General features: G+C 44.4%; 1 protein-coding gene across 1 annotated transcript in view; it reads left to right on the top strand.

The window, feature by feature from the left end:
* TNN (tenascin N) overlaps positions 1-15,128 on the top strand; it is a 62,574-nt gene that overhangs the window by 14,206 nt on the left and 33,240 nt on the right. Inside the window, 4 exon segments of the mRNA XM_039460006.2 lie at positions 2,906-3,169; positions 3,803-4,066; positions 11,985-12,251; positions 13,582-13,845. Of these exon segments, the coding sequence (XP_039315940.1) occupies positions 2,906-3,169; positions 3,803-4,066; positions 11,985-12,251; positions 13,582-13,845 (1,059 nt within the window).

The following is a 15,128-nucleotide window of genomic DNA, read 5'->3' as shown; positions in this document are numbered from 1 at the left end:
AAACTCAAAATGTTGGGCTGACGGTGAATTTGAATGCTTATCTCAGTTTGCGGTGGCTGTACAGGCACTTTGCATATAATCTGGAGCTCTCTTTTAGACCATGGAAATGGTTTGCGTCCTGAGTCAACATTTACTAAATGGACCAATTCTTCCTTTCAGCTTTCAGAAACCATGAGGGTTCTCATCATACTTCACCCAGTCATTCTGCTCAGGTTGTGCCTGCAGGGGTCCTGCGACAATACTGGGACATAGCCCGGCCATTCTTTCTGCTTAAATCCTCCTCTGAATTTAGAGCAGCCTGACCCTGGAGCCCGCCTGAGGTTCTAAAACACCTGGCAGGAAATCAGAGGGGAAGGCTTCGCTTACTGTTTGCATTCTGTTCTGGACAGTCACTGAGTACAGAGACTCTCAGAGAGGCAGAGAGGTGGTTAGGAATATGGTTTCAGAAGCTGACTGCCCAGGTTTTAACCCCAGCTCTGCCACTGACTAACGGAGTGGTTTTGGGCAAGTTACTTCAATTCCCTTCCTGTTTCTTAGCTGTAAAATGAGGGCATATGAGTATCTCCCTCACAGTGTTGTTGGAAAGGCTTCATGAGTTAATTTATATAAAGTACCTAAAACATAGTGAGTGTGCCTTAAGTGAGAGCCATGAGTTTTGAGAATGTTAGTCAGTATTTAGCCCTTGAAAGATTTTGCGGTGCACAGCCTCCTGGATCCATTTGGGCCTCCAGAGTTGACCTCTCCTTCAGGAGAGCAGAGAAGATGTGGACAGTAAGGATGGTGATATCTAAATCTGTTTAAAGTCAAAGTCAGCAAATCTCTGTAAAGGGCCAGAGAGTAAATATTTTTGGCTTTGTGGGGGGTCCAATCGTCTTTATTGAATTACTTAACGCTGCCATTGGAGTGTGAAAACAGCCGCAGACAATGATACGTAAATGGACTGGTGGGACTGTGTTCCAGTTAAACTCTGTTGATAGAGATTGGCAGTGGATCAGATTTGGCCTGTAGGTTGCAGATCACCCCTCCTGGTTTACATTACACTTGACTCTCTGTTTACTAGGAATTTGAATATTGTGAAAAGAAAGAGCAATTGGGTCGGCATTTTTAAAACGAAGGAAGTTGGAATAGAGAAGAACCTTCCCTTTTCTTACCTGGGAATGGTGTGAGCAGCAGGGAGCCTCTGTGACGTGGCATTGCCGCCGGGAAGGAGTCAGACCAGAGCTGAGCCCTGGGGGGACAAACACGAAGGACGTGGTTTACCCTCATATGGCATTCACAATCGTTTGGGTAGAGAAGGAAAAGATAAAGGACAGTGAGTTATGTTCCAGAGCAAACAAACATTCCTGGAGCTATGGGGACCCGAAGAAAGGACTGGGACATAGAGGGGTGTGGCAGGAGGGGACACCTGAACAAAGCCTAGAGGGATGGGTGGGAGTTAGGGTGAAGGCAGCGTATGCAGAAGCTAAGGTATGAGAGTGTGGCAGGTAATAACTCCGGGGGTTTTAATGGTCTGTGCATTTGGTGCACTAGTGAAGGATGAAGCCAGCTCAGAACCCTGGGCACTAAATCATTTGTCCTCCTGTCAGATGTCTGTGGTGCATACTGGACTCTGTTCCCTGGGGCGAGTCATTGCACGTGGCTGTGCATTCCACATACTGGCCTGTCACTCTTGGCAAGTGGTCCTGTGCAGATATGAAATGCAGGTGCATCACAAAAAGTACAGCTTTTGTTGTTGATGTTGTTGTTGTTGAGATGGCGTCTTGCTCGGTCACCCAGGCTGGAGTGCATGATTTCGGCTCACCACAACATCCGCCTTCCGGGTTCAAGTGATTCTCCTGCCTCAGCCTCCTGAGTAGCTGGGATTACAGGCACGCACAACAGCACCTGGCTAACTTTTTATATTTTTAGTAGAGACGGGGTTTCACCATGTTGACCAGGCTGGTCTTGAACTCTTGACCTCAGGTAATCCGCCTGTCTTGGCCTCCCAAAGTGCTAGGGTTACAGGCATGAGCCACTACACCCAGCCGGTACAGCCTTTTTTGAGGATGTAGTTTTTGAAAGAGGATAATAAAGACATGCTAACCATATACACAATTGCTTGGATTTTTGACAGTCTAAGGATGTACATTTTGTGGAGAAAGTGGTATTTGCTGCCTCAAATGCCATTAATAACAACTTAAATATAAGTATTTGCTGTGCAATATTTCATTTAATATTCACCATAACCTATGAGGTAGGTACTGGTATTTCTCTCTTCATAGAATTGAGGCGACAGACACTTAATTACACAGCTTGTCCAAAGTTAGCCACCAGGAAAAGGTGAAGCTCAGGGTGTAACCCAGTTTAATCACAGAGAAACCCAGACAGGTTCTACAAGTATGATTCTTTTTATTAGCCCAGACCTCAGATACTATCAATTAAACAGTCTCCTGATTCCCCAGCCACAGACATAATGTTTTATATGGAAAGAACTGATGGCTCCTACTTCTAGGATATTTTTCTTCTCAAAGAACATATTAGAGCAGATGCAGAGGTTTATTAACTATAATTTCTTTCAAGTACAAGGAGTCAGGAACTAGAAGAATATATTATATAAATCCAGGCTAAAGGAGAAATTTGAATGTGAAGACCAATTCTTTTTATCTCAAAGCAACTTACAGGAAAAGTTTATTGAGTTAATCAATTTTCAGGCTTTGTCTGAAAACTCCTCTTCTTATTAAATGTTATTAGCTTATTACTGGAATTTCAGATCATTTGCTTAATTAGACCTTTATGTTAACTCTGTCGCTGACATATTACGGACTCTGGCACTTGTTGAGGTTATCATTTTGGCTGTGTTGGTGCTGGTCTTTCTGGAATTAGAGGGTAGCAAAGGCTACATTATTCTTTCATCTCTCTCTTAAAGAAATTGACAGCCCAGCAAACCTGGTGACCGACCGGGTGACAGAGAATACTGCCACCATCTCCTGGGACCCCGTGCAGGCCACCATTGACAAGTACGTGGTGCACTACACCTCTGCTGACCAGGAGACCAGGGAGGTTCCAGTGGGGAAGGAGCAGAGCAGCGCCGTCCTGACGGGCCTGAGGCCAGGTGTGGAGTACACGGTGCACGTGTGGGCCCAGAAGGGGGACCGAGAGAGCAAGAAGGCCCACACCAAGGCCCCGACAGGTAACAAAAGAGGGATGGTCAATTGGAATTGAGTTTTGAGCTTGTGGATTTGAGTGGGTATGGTATCAAAGGATGTGGCCTGAGCAGAGAGACTTTGCAATTAGAAGTTTTAAAGATGAAAGACTGAGCCCCAGTGGTGATGGCAGTGGGCCGCTCTTCCCTGACAGTGATGAGCCATTCATGAGACCACTCGGCCCACTGGGAGGGAGAAGTAAAGTCTTATGGTAACAATGCTTTTAGCAGACTCGGCGAGGATGTGTACAGGATCTGGTCATTGCAGTGCTTGTGATAATAGTTTTAGAGTGCTCATCAGTGAAGTAGCCCTTGATAAAATGTTAAGTTTGGAGCCCTAAATTGGAGGTCATGATGTGCCATATACCGCTGAGAAGACATCGTTCCTCCCACGTTTTAGGGAACTGAAAGCCAAGAAAGAATGCCTTATTTATAATGATCCCTCCTTTGAAATTCAGAACAAAGGGGTACTTTCTCCCTAGACTCCCAGCGGAGACTCAGGATGAGAATGCCATTGCCTTGTTCTGAAAGAGTTCTGGAAGATGAAAATGATGAAGATGGGGGGTTGAATATGCCTTCCGTGGCTTCAAAACTTAAACTTTTCCAAACATTTCCTTCCAGACATTGACAGCCCCAAAAATCTGGTGACTGACCGGGTGACAGAGAATATGGCCACTGTCTCCTGGGACCCGGTGCAGGCCGCCATTGACAAGTATGTGGTGCGCTACACCTCTGCTGTTGGAGAGACCAGGGAGGTTCCAGTGGGGAAGGAGCAGAGCAGCACCGTCCTGACGGGCCTGAGGCCAGGCGTGGAGTACACGGTGCACGTGTGGGCCCAGAAGGGGGACCAGGAGAGCAAGAAGGCCCACACCAAGGCCCAGACAGGTAAGGAGTGAGCATTACTGCTGTGCTGCTGCTATGCTCAGGATCTGTCTACATGGAGTTTTCTTCTCCAACCTTGGGATAAAGGGGGGCTTTATAGAAGAGCAGGTTGGTATCCTCCCATAATGCATCGTGTACCGCTCACTGCCTTTTACTGGCCTCTCTTAGAAGGCCTATTGCGTGTGGTGGTCTCCAAGCTCTGGTCTTTAAAGATGGCTGGCCACCGTGCATAGTACTTTGTTCCTATGCCTGAGTACCTTTGTCATCAACACACTAACTGTTTCACCTTGACAGGAAGAAATATCAGGAAGTAACTATTATGCCGAGGGAGCCAGACTTAGGGATTGTGATCAATAAACACCTTAAAAAAATACTCCTTACCTATCTAAACCCTTGGCAAGCTTGTTTTTATTCCTGCCCTCTCTCTGAATGGATGTTTTAGGCAGAAAAAGTAAGTGTTTCATGAGTTAAACATAAGCAAATACCTAGTCATTTTTAGTCCCCCAAATGTATCATTTTAGTATTTACAACTATTTTCATGTAATAATCCATACTTCCTTACATGAAATCTTTTCCTCTCTCTCGGCTTGGGCCACCTGTGGGCCAGCCGCCTGCTCCAGGCAGGGGATATGCACAGTTTCTCTTGTATTTCTTCCTGTGTACACCAGGCACTGCTCTTTCAGCTTGCCGTATGCAGTTTTTTCCCATTGATCTTTGGCGTTGCTGGGAGAGGTAAATTGATGAGAGCTGAGGGGTAAGGATGGGGAGAGGTGAAGGTCAGGAAGGAGGGGAGATGAAGAGTCAAGGGGAAGGAGAGGTGAGGGGTCGGGAGAGGGAGAGGTGAGGGGTTAAGAAGGGGAGAGGTGAGGGGTCAGGAGATGGAGAGGTGAGGGGTCAGGAGGGGGAGAGGTGAGGGGTCAGGAGGGGGAGAAGTTCGGGGTCAGGAGGGGGAGAGGTGAGGGGTCAGGAGGTGGAGAGGTGAGGGGTCAGGATGGGAGAAGTTCGGGGTCAGGAGGTGGAGAGGTGAGGGGTCAGGAGGTGGAGAGGTGAGCGGTCAGGAGGGGAGAAGCTGAGGGGTTAAGGAGGAAGAAAAGTGAGGGGTCAAGAGAAAAGAGAAGCCGTGGGTTAAGGAGGAGGGAGGCCAGGATCGTGGAAGGTCATGCTTGACAAGTGTTTGGGCCTGCCCCGGAGCCTGATGAGTGCTGAAGCAGGCTGTGTCATGAAGCACTTCTGTCCTCCTCTTCCACGGTGGGTCTCACTGTAGGGAAATGCCTGTCTTCCTCTGGTCTCCTACTCCCCTTCCTCTGCCAATACATCAGGGGTTTCCCCAGCACCTCTGGTGGGGTCGCCTTGCCCCTCTAGGTGGTCCTCTTGGACAGCTTCTAATGCAAACCCAGGCCTACCCTGGTGTGCCGGGCCCAAGTCTGGTCCATGGAGAACCTGCATGTGTCCTTTGTCCATTCAGCCGGATGTGCAGCTCTTTTGCAATGCTACAGCCTCTCTTTGCTCTGAATCAGAGCAACCAACTATTTTCTTACCTCTTAAATATTTTAGGCATATGTCAGACACCAGCCCACAGTGTTCCTCAAGCTTTGGGCAGGGAAGCCATTTTCCCAAAGTCTTTTAGGCTATTTAGGCTGTTGCTATTTAGGCTGGATAATTATCAGTTGCAGGGGTCCGTCTTGTGCATTGTAAGATGTTTAGCAGCATCCCTGATGTCTCCCCAATCCCACACTGAGTTGTGACAGCCAGAGTGTCTCTAGACATTGTTGGTTTTCCCTGGTTGAGAATTGCTGCTCTAGGGTATACAAAACAAAGAACGTAAGGGATTCCATTGAAAACTGCTTATTCAAACAGTTGGGCCTTATGGGACTCACAGTGTATGTTTTTCCAAATAAATCCCTTCTTAAAGTCCCACGTCATTGGCCTCTCCGACCTCTTTTATAGGGTGAAGATGATTGGTCAGCCAAGGGTCACAAAACTGTTGTTGATCTTGCCTTAACTGTGGTCCCTCAGGTTGGAATGTAGATACCCATTTTCTTGGAGTTACAGCCTAAACCAACATGTGTAATAGGATGTATGAGAAAGACTTTGGGAAAATGGCTTTTACAATGAATTATTTAGAACGAAACAATGCTAGCATTTTTTCATGTGTGTGTGAATGTATTTGTAAGTATCTTCGGTGTGTGCGGTATGGCAGAGCATAATTTCTTGTATTTATAACGTATTAACAAACTGGTATTAATAATGATAGCTTATGGTCACTGCACATCTACTAGTGCCAAGAACTGTCATAATAGACATTTGTTTCTTTTTAAAAAAAATTGATACATAATAATATACATATTTATAGGTATATGTGATATTTCAATACATGCATGCAATGTGTGATGATCAAATCAGGGTAATCGGGATATCCATCACCTCAGACATTTGGCATTTCTTTGTGTTAGGAATATGTAAAATCTTTTAGCTATTTTGAAATGTACAATAAATGATTGTTAACTGTAGTCATCCTGTGCTATCAAACACTAGAACAGGTGTCCCCAAACTTTTTACACAGGGGGCCAGTTCACTGTCCCTCAGACCATTGGAGGGCCACCACATACTGTGCTCCTCTCACTGACCACCAATGAAAGAGGTATCCCTTCCTGAAGTGTGGCGGCGGGCTGGATAAATGGCCTCAGGGGGCCACATGCGGCCTGCGGGCCATAGTTTGGGGACACCTGCACTAGAACAAATTTCTTCTATCTAACTGTATTTTGGACCCTTAAGCCAACTTGTCTTCATTCCCCTGCTCTTCTCAGCCTCTGGTAGCCATCATTTACTCTCAACTTCCATGAGATCAATTTTTTTAGCTCCCACTTGCAAGTAAGAACGTGCAATATTTGTCTTTCTGAGCCTGGCTTATTTCACTTAACATAATAACCTCCAATTCTATCCATGTTGCTGCAAATGAAGGGATTTTATTCCATTTTATGGCTGAATAGTATTGAATTGTATATATGTGTGTGTGTGCTTGTGTGTGTGTGTGCGTGTGTGTGTGTATATATATATCACATATATAAAATGTGATCTATATATCACATTTTCTTTGTCTATTCATTCACTAGTGGACAGTTAGGTTGATTCAGTATTTTGGATATTGTGAATAGTACTGCAGTAAACATGGGCACGCAGATATCTTTTTGATATACTGATTTCCCCCTCCCCTTTTTTTTTTCTTTTGGATGTGTACTCAGCAATGAGATCGCTGGATCATATGGTACATCTGCTTTTAGTTCTTTGAGGAAACGCCATGCTTTTATTCATAGTGGCTGTACTAATTACCATTCCCACCAGGAGTGTACTAGTATTCCTCTTTCTCCACATCCTCACCAGTACCTGTTATTGTCTTTTTGATAATAGCAATTTTAACTGGGATGAGATGATACCGCACTGTGGTTTTGATTTGCATTTCCCTGGTGATGAGTGATGTTGAACATTTTTTCATAAATGTTTGTTGGCCATTTGTATGTCTTCTTTTGAGAAATGTCTATTTAGATCATTTGCCCATTTTAAAATAAGATTATTGTTATTATTATTTTGCTATTGAGTTGTTTAAAGTCCCTATGTATTCTGTTTATTAATACTTTATCACAGAAACAGTTTGCAAATAGTGTCTCCCAATATGTAGGTTGTCTCTTCATTCTGCCTAATATTTCCTTTGCTGTGCAGAAGCTTTGTAGCTTGATATATTTCCATTTGTCTATTTTTGCTTTTGTTGCCTGTGCTTTGGAGGTCTTACCAAAAAAATCTTTGCCTAGATCAATGTTCTAAAGTGTTTCCCCAATTTTTTCTTCTGTAATTTCATAGTTTCAGGTCTTACATTTAATTCTTTAATTCATTTAAATTTAATTTTTGAATAAGATGGGAGATAGAGGTCTAGTTTTATTCTTCTGCATATGGATATTCAGTTTTTCTAGAACCATTTATTGAAGAGACTGTTCTGTCCCCACTGGATGTTCTTGCTGCCTTGTCAAAAATCAGTTGGCTGTAAATATGTGGATTTAGTTCTGGGTTCTCTATTCTGTTGCATTGGTCTATGTGTCTGTTTTTATGTCACTATCATGCTGTTTTGGTTACTGTAGCTTTGTAGTACATATTAAAGTCAGCCTCTAGCTTTGTTATTTTTGCTCAGTATTGCTTTGGCTATTTGGGGTCTTCTGTGGTTCACATGAATTTTAGAATTGTTTTTTCTAGGCTCAGGCTTGTAATCCCACTTTGGGAGGTTGAGGCAGGTAGATCACCTGAGGTCAGGAGTTCAAGACCAGCCTGGCCAACATGTTGAAACTCCATCTCTACTAAAAATACAAAAATTAGCTGGGCTAATTGGTGGGTGCCTGTAATCCCAGCTACTGGGGAGGCTGAGGCAGGAGAATTGCTTGAACCTGGAAGGTGGAGGTTGCAGTGAGCCAAGACCGCACCATTGCATTCTAACCTGGGCAAAAAGAGTGAAACTCTGTCTCAAAAAAACAAAAAAACTCCCAAAATTAAGCTGGGCCTAGTGGTACATGCCCGTAACCCCAGCAAATGGGGAGGCTGAGGCAGGAGAATCACTTGAATCTGGGAGATAGAGGTTACAGTGAGCAATATTCATCTCTCTTCCCAGACTTGGGACGTTTTCAGCTATTATTTCATTAAGTAGGCTTTGTATACATTTTTACATCTCTTTTTTTCAGGAACTCCTATAATATGAATATTTATTCACTTAATAGTATCCCATAGGTTTTGTAGGCTATCTCCGCTCTTTTTAATTTTTATTTATTTTTCTCTTACTGGGTAATGTCAAACAACCTATCTTCAAGTTCAGAAATTCTTTTTTTCTGCTAGATCAAGTCTGCTGTTAAAGCTCTTTATTACTTTTTTTTATTTCATTCTTGGATTTGTTAGCTGTGTTTCTTTTTTATGATATCTATCTCTTCATTGAATTTCTCATTCATATCGTGTATTATTTTTCTGATTTCATCAAATTGTCTATCTCTATTTTTTGAATTTCATTAAGTTTCCTTAAGATTATTATTTTGAATTCTTTTTCTGGCAATGTATTGATTTCTTTTTAATTGGGGTCTGTTTCTGGAGAGTTCTTATGTTCCTTTGGTGATATCATATTTTCTTGCTTTTTTCATGTTCCTTGTGTCCCTGCATTGAGGTCTATGCATCTGGTGGAACAATTACCTCTTCCAAACTTTCTAAAATGGATTTCTTAGAGAAATACTTTTACCTTGGTTGAATTTTAGTGTGCCAGTTGGGAAGGGTGGTTCATGTAGGTTCAGTGGTATATTCTCCGGGCAGTTTGTTTGGCTGTGTTTGACATCAGCAATAACTATGGGCATATCAGTGGCCTAGACTATAGAAGTTTATGGTAGTGGTGGTGGCAGCGATGGTGGCAGCATAGGTTGTTAATGTCCTTGGTGGCAAGGGCTGTTACGGCAAGGGCTATTCTATTCCCATTTTCTCCACAATGGGAAGGCTTAGCTGAAGGGATTCCCTCTTGGTGTCAGGTATGACATAACTTGGAAGCAGGTGCCATGGCGCTGGGTTTCAAGTACAGGTGCTGAGAGCAACTGTGAGGCAAAGTCTTACTTAGGCACAAGGTCTTGTGAACCTATAGTAGTACTTGAGTCTTGGGATGCAGAATGATCTCTGTGTCAGGGCTGAATATAGGTTGTCATAGTGCTGAGCACCTTGGCTTCGGGAGGTCAGGTTGTAACTGTAATTCTACCCCTGGTGGGCAGGGCATAGCCCTGGTTTAACTCGGAGGAAGAAGAAGTGCTCTGGAAGTTTGAGCTCATGGTGCAGGGTATGGCTGTAATTGCTGTAATTTGGGAGCCTGCACCAATAGAGCTCAGTGGCAACTTGGATCCCTAGGATGAGGAATTGTGTAGTGGTGATTCTAGACTCTACAATGGTGGGACTTGGAAGTATCCCAGACTCTGTGAGGCCAGGTACAGCAACAGCGAGTACCCCAAAATAATCAGGCACACTGTTTTTTGGGATCAAGCAGGGCAAGGAGCAGCACAGCAGTGACTCTACTCTCTGGGAGAGGATTGTCTCAGGAGCTCAGACTCAAGGGGCCTAGTCCATCTCTAGGGATGCAGAATACTAGAGCTGAGCCACTGATTCCCCAGTGGGCAATATGCCATTCCAGCTCAGTCCTGAGGGATATGACTATTCTGGATGGCCTCAACACCATTTTCCTGGAATATAGGGCTCTGTCAAAAAGTATTGTTCACTTAGGAGCTGAAACCAGTGCAATTTCAGCTCAGGTCCCTATAGGTAGGGTGCTGCCTACCGTGAGAGAAGGGAATGGAGCTCTTTTACTGAAGTACTGATCCTCCAGAAAAGAGTGTGCAGCCTCAGCTCAATCTGAGTGGGTAGGGAAGGGGGACATGGAGTGGTTCCATGGCTGCTTGGACCCATGGGGAAAGGTGTAACAGTTGCTCACAGCTCCACTTGGAGATGTCAGGACACTGGGTGCTGGTGTCTCAGTAGCAGTTTACCCTCAGGGATGAAGGCAGTTTCCCAGTCTCTGTGAGGCCAGGTGCAGGAGCAGCAAGTAGCTCATGGGTGAATGGCTACTCACCCCCAGATCAGGTTACTTGCCAACAGTAGGTCCACTTCTAAGATGGTGTAGCACAATTGCCATGCAGGCCACAGTGGGTGGGACATAGTGTTGGCTCCGTCTCTGAGGGAACACAGCTGTGTGCCTGTAGGCAGCTCCCTTAGCTGGGTTTAGTGCCTGTGAGAGCTGTAGAAGATCCCAATGGTGAGGGCGGTAGATGTACAAGGTGGGCTACTGGGATCTTCTTCCTTACCTGTTGCTGTTAATAGAAGTTCTTCCTGGTTTCCAGGTGATCTTAGCTGGGCAATGGGTTGGTGGGGTCGCAGTGTTTCCTTTTGTTCTCTATGCAGCTATCCTGAGTTTCTGTGCTTACCAGGGTTTCTGTATCTCCTTTGACATAATCCTGCACTCTCCTTTACTTATTTTTTTAAATGTGTTTTTTTATACTTTGCTTTAGTTGTTTTTGTGCAGAAGATGAGTGTAAAAGGATTCTAAGTGGCCATCTTGCTGATGTCACACTAGGGAACATGTTATTAACTCATATAATACTCACAATAACTCTGTAGAATATGTACTAATATTATTTTCTCCTGACTTTTTTTTTTCTTATGGTGAAAATTGAGGCAGAGAGGTAGGTTTGCCCTTGATTACATTTTAAATTATAGAGTGAATATTCTGTGGCTTCGGAGTGGTAAACTCTGTAATAATTTAACATTTTCAAAGCCCCTTTTCTACATGACATTGTTCTCTCTTGGTTTACAGAGCTACTGAGAGATAAGTGCAATAATCATTAACAACCCCATTTTACAAACACAGAAGTAAAGCAAAGTGGCTTGCCCAATGTCACAAAAACAAGTTAGTCATTTATGAAATTAGATACATGCATAGAATATTCATACTTGAAAGAATCTTAAAAGTCCATCTAACACAAACCTCAGATTTTATAGATGAAGAAGCTGAGGCCCAGCTAGGGGCAGCTGAGTTGTCCAGGGCCACAGCTAGCAGATGGCAGAGCTGGGATTAGACTTCTGGTAACCTGGCTCCATCCTGCACCTCTGCTCTGCCTTTTTGGGCTGGGACTAGAACCCAGCTCTTCTGATTTTGAATTTAGTACTCATATCACCCTCTTGTGCTGCCTTGTTGAAAATCCAAGAATCCAGCTGTGGGGAGCTATATCCATGAAACAACTAGAAACCAACATACGATATGGTGAAACTGTAAGGACAGGAAATCACCTCACCACAAGTAAAATGCCCAGAAGATCTTGCTCTTTGGTACCTGTTAATAGTGTTTATTGATCAGTATTTTTTTTTCTAGACATTGACAGCCCCCAAAACCTGGCGACTGACCGGGTGACAGAGAATATGGCCATTGTCTCCTGGGAGCCAGTGCAGGCCACCATTGACAGGTACGTGGTGCGCTACACCTCTGCTGAGGATGGAAACACCAGGGAAGTTCCAGTGGAGAAGGAGGGGAGCAGCACCATCCTGACGGGTCTCAGACCAGGTGTGGAGTACACGGTGCACGTGTGGGCCCAGAAGGGGGCCCAGGAGAGCAAGAAGGCCCACACCAAGGCCCAGACAGGTAAAGAGCATTGTTCTTTGGGAATATAAGAGCTTTTATGCTAAGTCAATGGATGACAAGTTTTGTTTTCCTTCTCTGACATTGGCAAAAATCAATGATTAATGGAAGGGCGGGATGGCATCCCTTCATAACAGATTGCACGCACCATCCCTTGTTTCCCTTTAACTAGTTTCCTTGTGGGAAGTCTCCAAGCTATGACTGCACGGTCATATCCATGAACTCCTCTTCTGATTGCATGGATCTTTTGCTGTAGACAGTCTCGAGGGTCTCTTAGTGAGTTTGTGAGTGGGAACAGAAAATCAAAATCAAATATTGTCAATAGTATAATGAAATTTTGACTTTAAGAATGTAGCTATCACATCCACCATAGCAAGGAGATGTATATCATTTGCTTTATGACAAATAAATCATGTTATAACTATAAAACAAATTTATAAATATAAATTATGATGAGTTCTATGAAGGAGATGACATGGTGTAGGTATAGAGAATAATGAGGTGGTGATGTTTCTCAGATGGGATGGGTAAATAGTAATAGGATACACACTGACCAAAACACCCAAATAATGGGTGCCTAAACAAGAAAGGAGTATATTTCTCTCTGTGAAATAGCAGAGTGTACATGAGGCAGAGTTTTGAAGATAAGAATAGCTCCTGCATTGTATTCTCATTTTAGAGGAAGCAATATCTAACCATATTTTGTACGGTGATTTAATCAGCAAACTAGCATGACAAGTGAATCTATGATATACTAGAGGATATTCAACCAGGGTTTTACTTTTTGCGGATTCATTTAATAATATGCAGTGAGCACTTTCCATGTGCCCTACCCGCTACCGGGCACTGGGAACACAGGAAAATAGGATGCAGCCTTCCTCTGGGAGCTTACATTTGGAATTGGCTTTTAGAATCTTCTGCTATGAAATAGGAAGTCTTCACTGACAAGATGCCAGACACAAAATTGTTAGTTCCTTGTGAGCAGAGACCATGTCTTTTCCAACCCTGGATTTTGCACACTGTCTAGAGCATTCCACGTACAGAGTTGGGGCTTGATATACCGTTACTAGATGAATAAAAGATTTGTTTTGCTAAACACTTGGTGGAGGTAAGAGCCCGTATTTTCAGGTTCTGGTCTATTGTGCTTTCCACTGAGGAGCAAGGTATATCTCAGGAGAAGATGATGTCTGTGAAACAGCTAGAAATGGAGCAAAAGCATAACAGGTGGAAACCCCACAAAACATGAAAGGGTTTCACCCTACGCTAAGCGACCACCAGTTTCTGCACTCTGAGACCTGTTTATAGCACATATTCATCAGCATTTTTTTTTCAGACATTGACAGCCCCAAAAACCTGGTGACTGACCGGGTGACAGAGAATATGGCCACTGTCTCCTGGGACCCGGTGCAGGCCGCCATTGACAAGTACGTGGTGCGCTACACCTCTGCTGATGGAGAGACCAGGGAGGTTCCGGTGGGGAAGGAGCAGAGCAGCGCCGTCCTGACTGGCCTGAGCCCGGGCGTGGAGTACACGGTGCACGTGTGGGCCCAGAAGGGGGACCAGGAGAGCAAGAAGGCCCACACCAAGGCCCAGACAGGTAACAGGAGGGAAGGGAAGGGCAAACCCGGGTAATTAATGCAGGTTGATCTGTTGCAGCCCAGTAATGACACAGCTGCTTTTGGTGTCTGTAACCTCAGGGCTGCAGACTGATTTAGGAGCGTTTGCTGTCCAAAAAACTTTCATTAACCTAAAGAAAGAACAAAGTATTACAGGAAAGAGCTCCCGATCCAGACCCTTTAGAGAGGGTTCTTGGATCTGGTGCAGGAAAGAGTTCAGGGCAAGTAATTAGAGTAAAGTGAAAGCAAGTTTATTAGGAAAGTAAAGGAATGAAAAAATGGCTACTGGCCGTAGGCAGAGCAGCCCCGAGGACTGCTAGTTGCCAATTTTTATGGTTATTTCTTGCTGATGTGCTAAACAAGGCGTGGATTATTCATTCCTCCCCTTTTTAGGCCATATAAGGGAACTTCCTGACTTGTTGCCATGGAATTTGTAAACTGTCATGGTGCTGGTGGGAGCGTGGTTGTGAGGATGACCAGAGGTCACTTTTGTGCCAAGTTCTATGAAGGAGATGAACATGGTGTAGGTACAGAGAATTATGGGGTAAGGATGTCTTGTAGATGGGAAGGGTGAGTAGTAATAGGATATACAGGAACACTCAAATAACAGTTGCTTAAGCAGGAAAGGAGCAAATTCCTCTCTATAGAATGGCAAGGGCTGATACGGTAGCTCCTCATCCAGGAGAGGAGCCTCATCCAGGCTTCTTCTGTGACTGTCGGTTAGTCATCCCTAGCAAGTTGCCCTCCTTTACCTGGTCACTCCCCAGTCCATGTTGTAGCCAGTGGGAAGAGGCATGCTGAAGGTCAGGGCACGACTGGGACATTGCACACATCAGTTCTTCTCATCTTCCGTTGCCGCTTCCCAGACAGACCTCACTGCAAAAAAAAGGCTAGGAAATGAGATCTTGAGCTGGATGGCCCTGTGCCCAGCTTTAACTTTGGTTATGATGTCCTGTCAAACAGCAGCTGCCAGCTACATGTGGCTATTTAAATTATTTCTATTTTTATTTTCTCTTCAGAGACAGGGTCTCACTCTGTTAGCTAGGCTGGAGTACAGTGGTATGATCACAGTTCACTGTAGGCTTGACCTCCCAGGCTCAAGCCATCCTCACACCTCTGCTTCCCAAGTATCTGGGACCACAGGTACATGCCACCACTCCTGGCTAATTTTTAATTTTTTTAGAAATGGGGTCTCACTATGTTGAATTCCTAGGCTCAAGTGGTCCTCCTGCCTCAGCTTCCCAAAGTGCTGGGATTATAGGCA

Source organism: Saimiri boliviensis, chromosome 19, assembly GCF_048565385.1.
Source record: "Saimiri boliviensis isolate mSaiBol1 chromosome 19, mSaiBol1.pri, whole genome shotgun sequence".
NCBI lineage: Eukaryota > Metazoa > Chordata > Mammalia > Primates > Cebidae > Saimiri > Saimiri boliviensis.
This window is presented reverse-complemented; position numbering and strand designations above follow the sequence as displayed.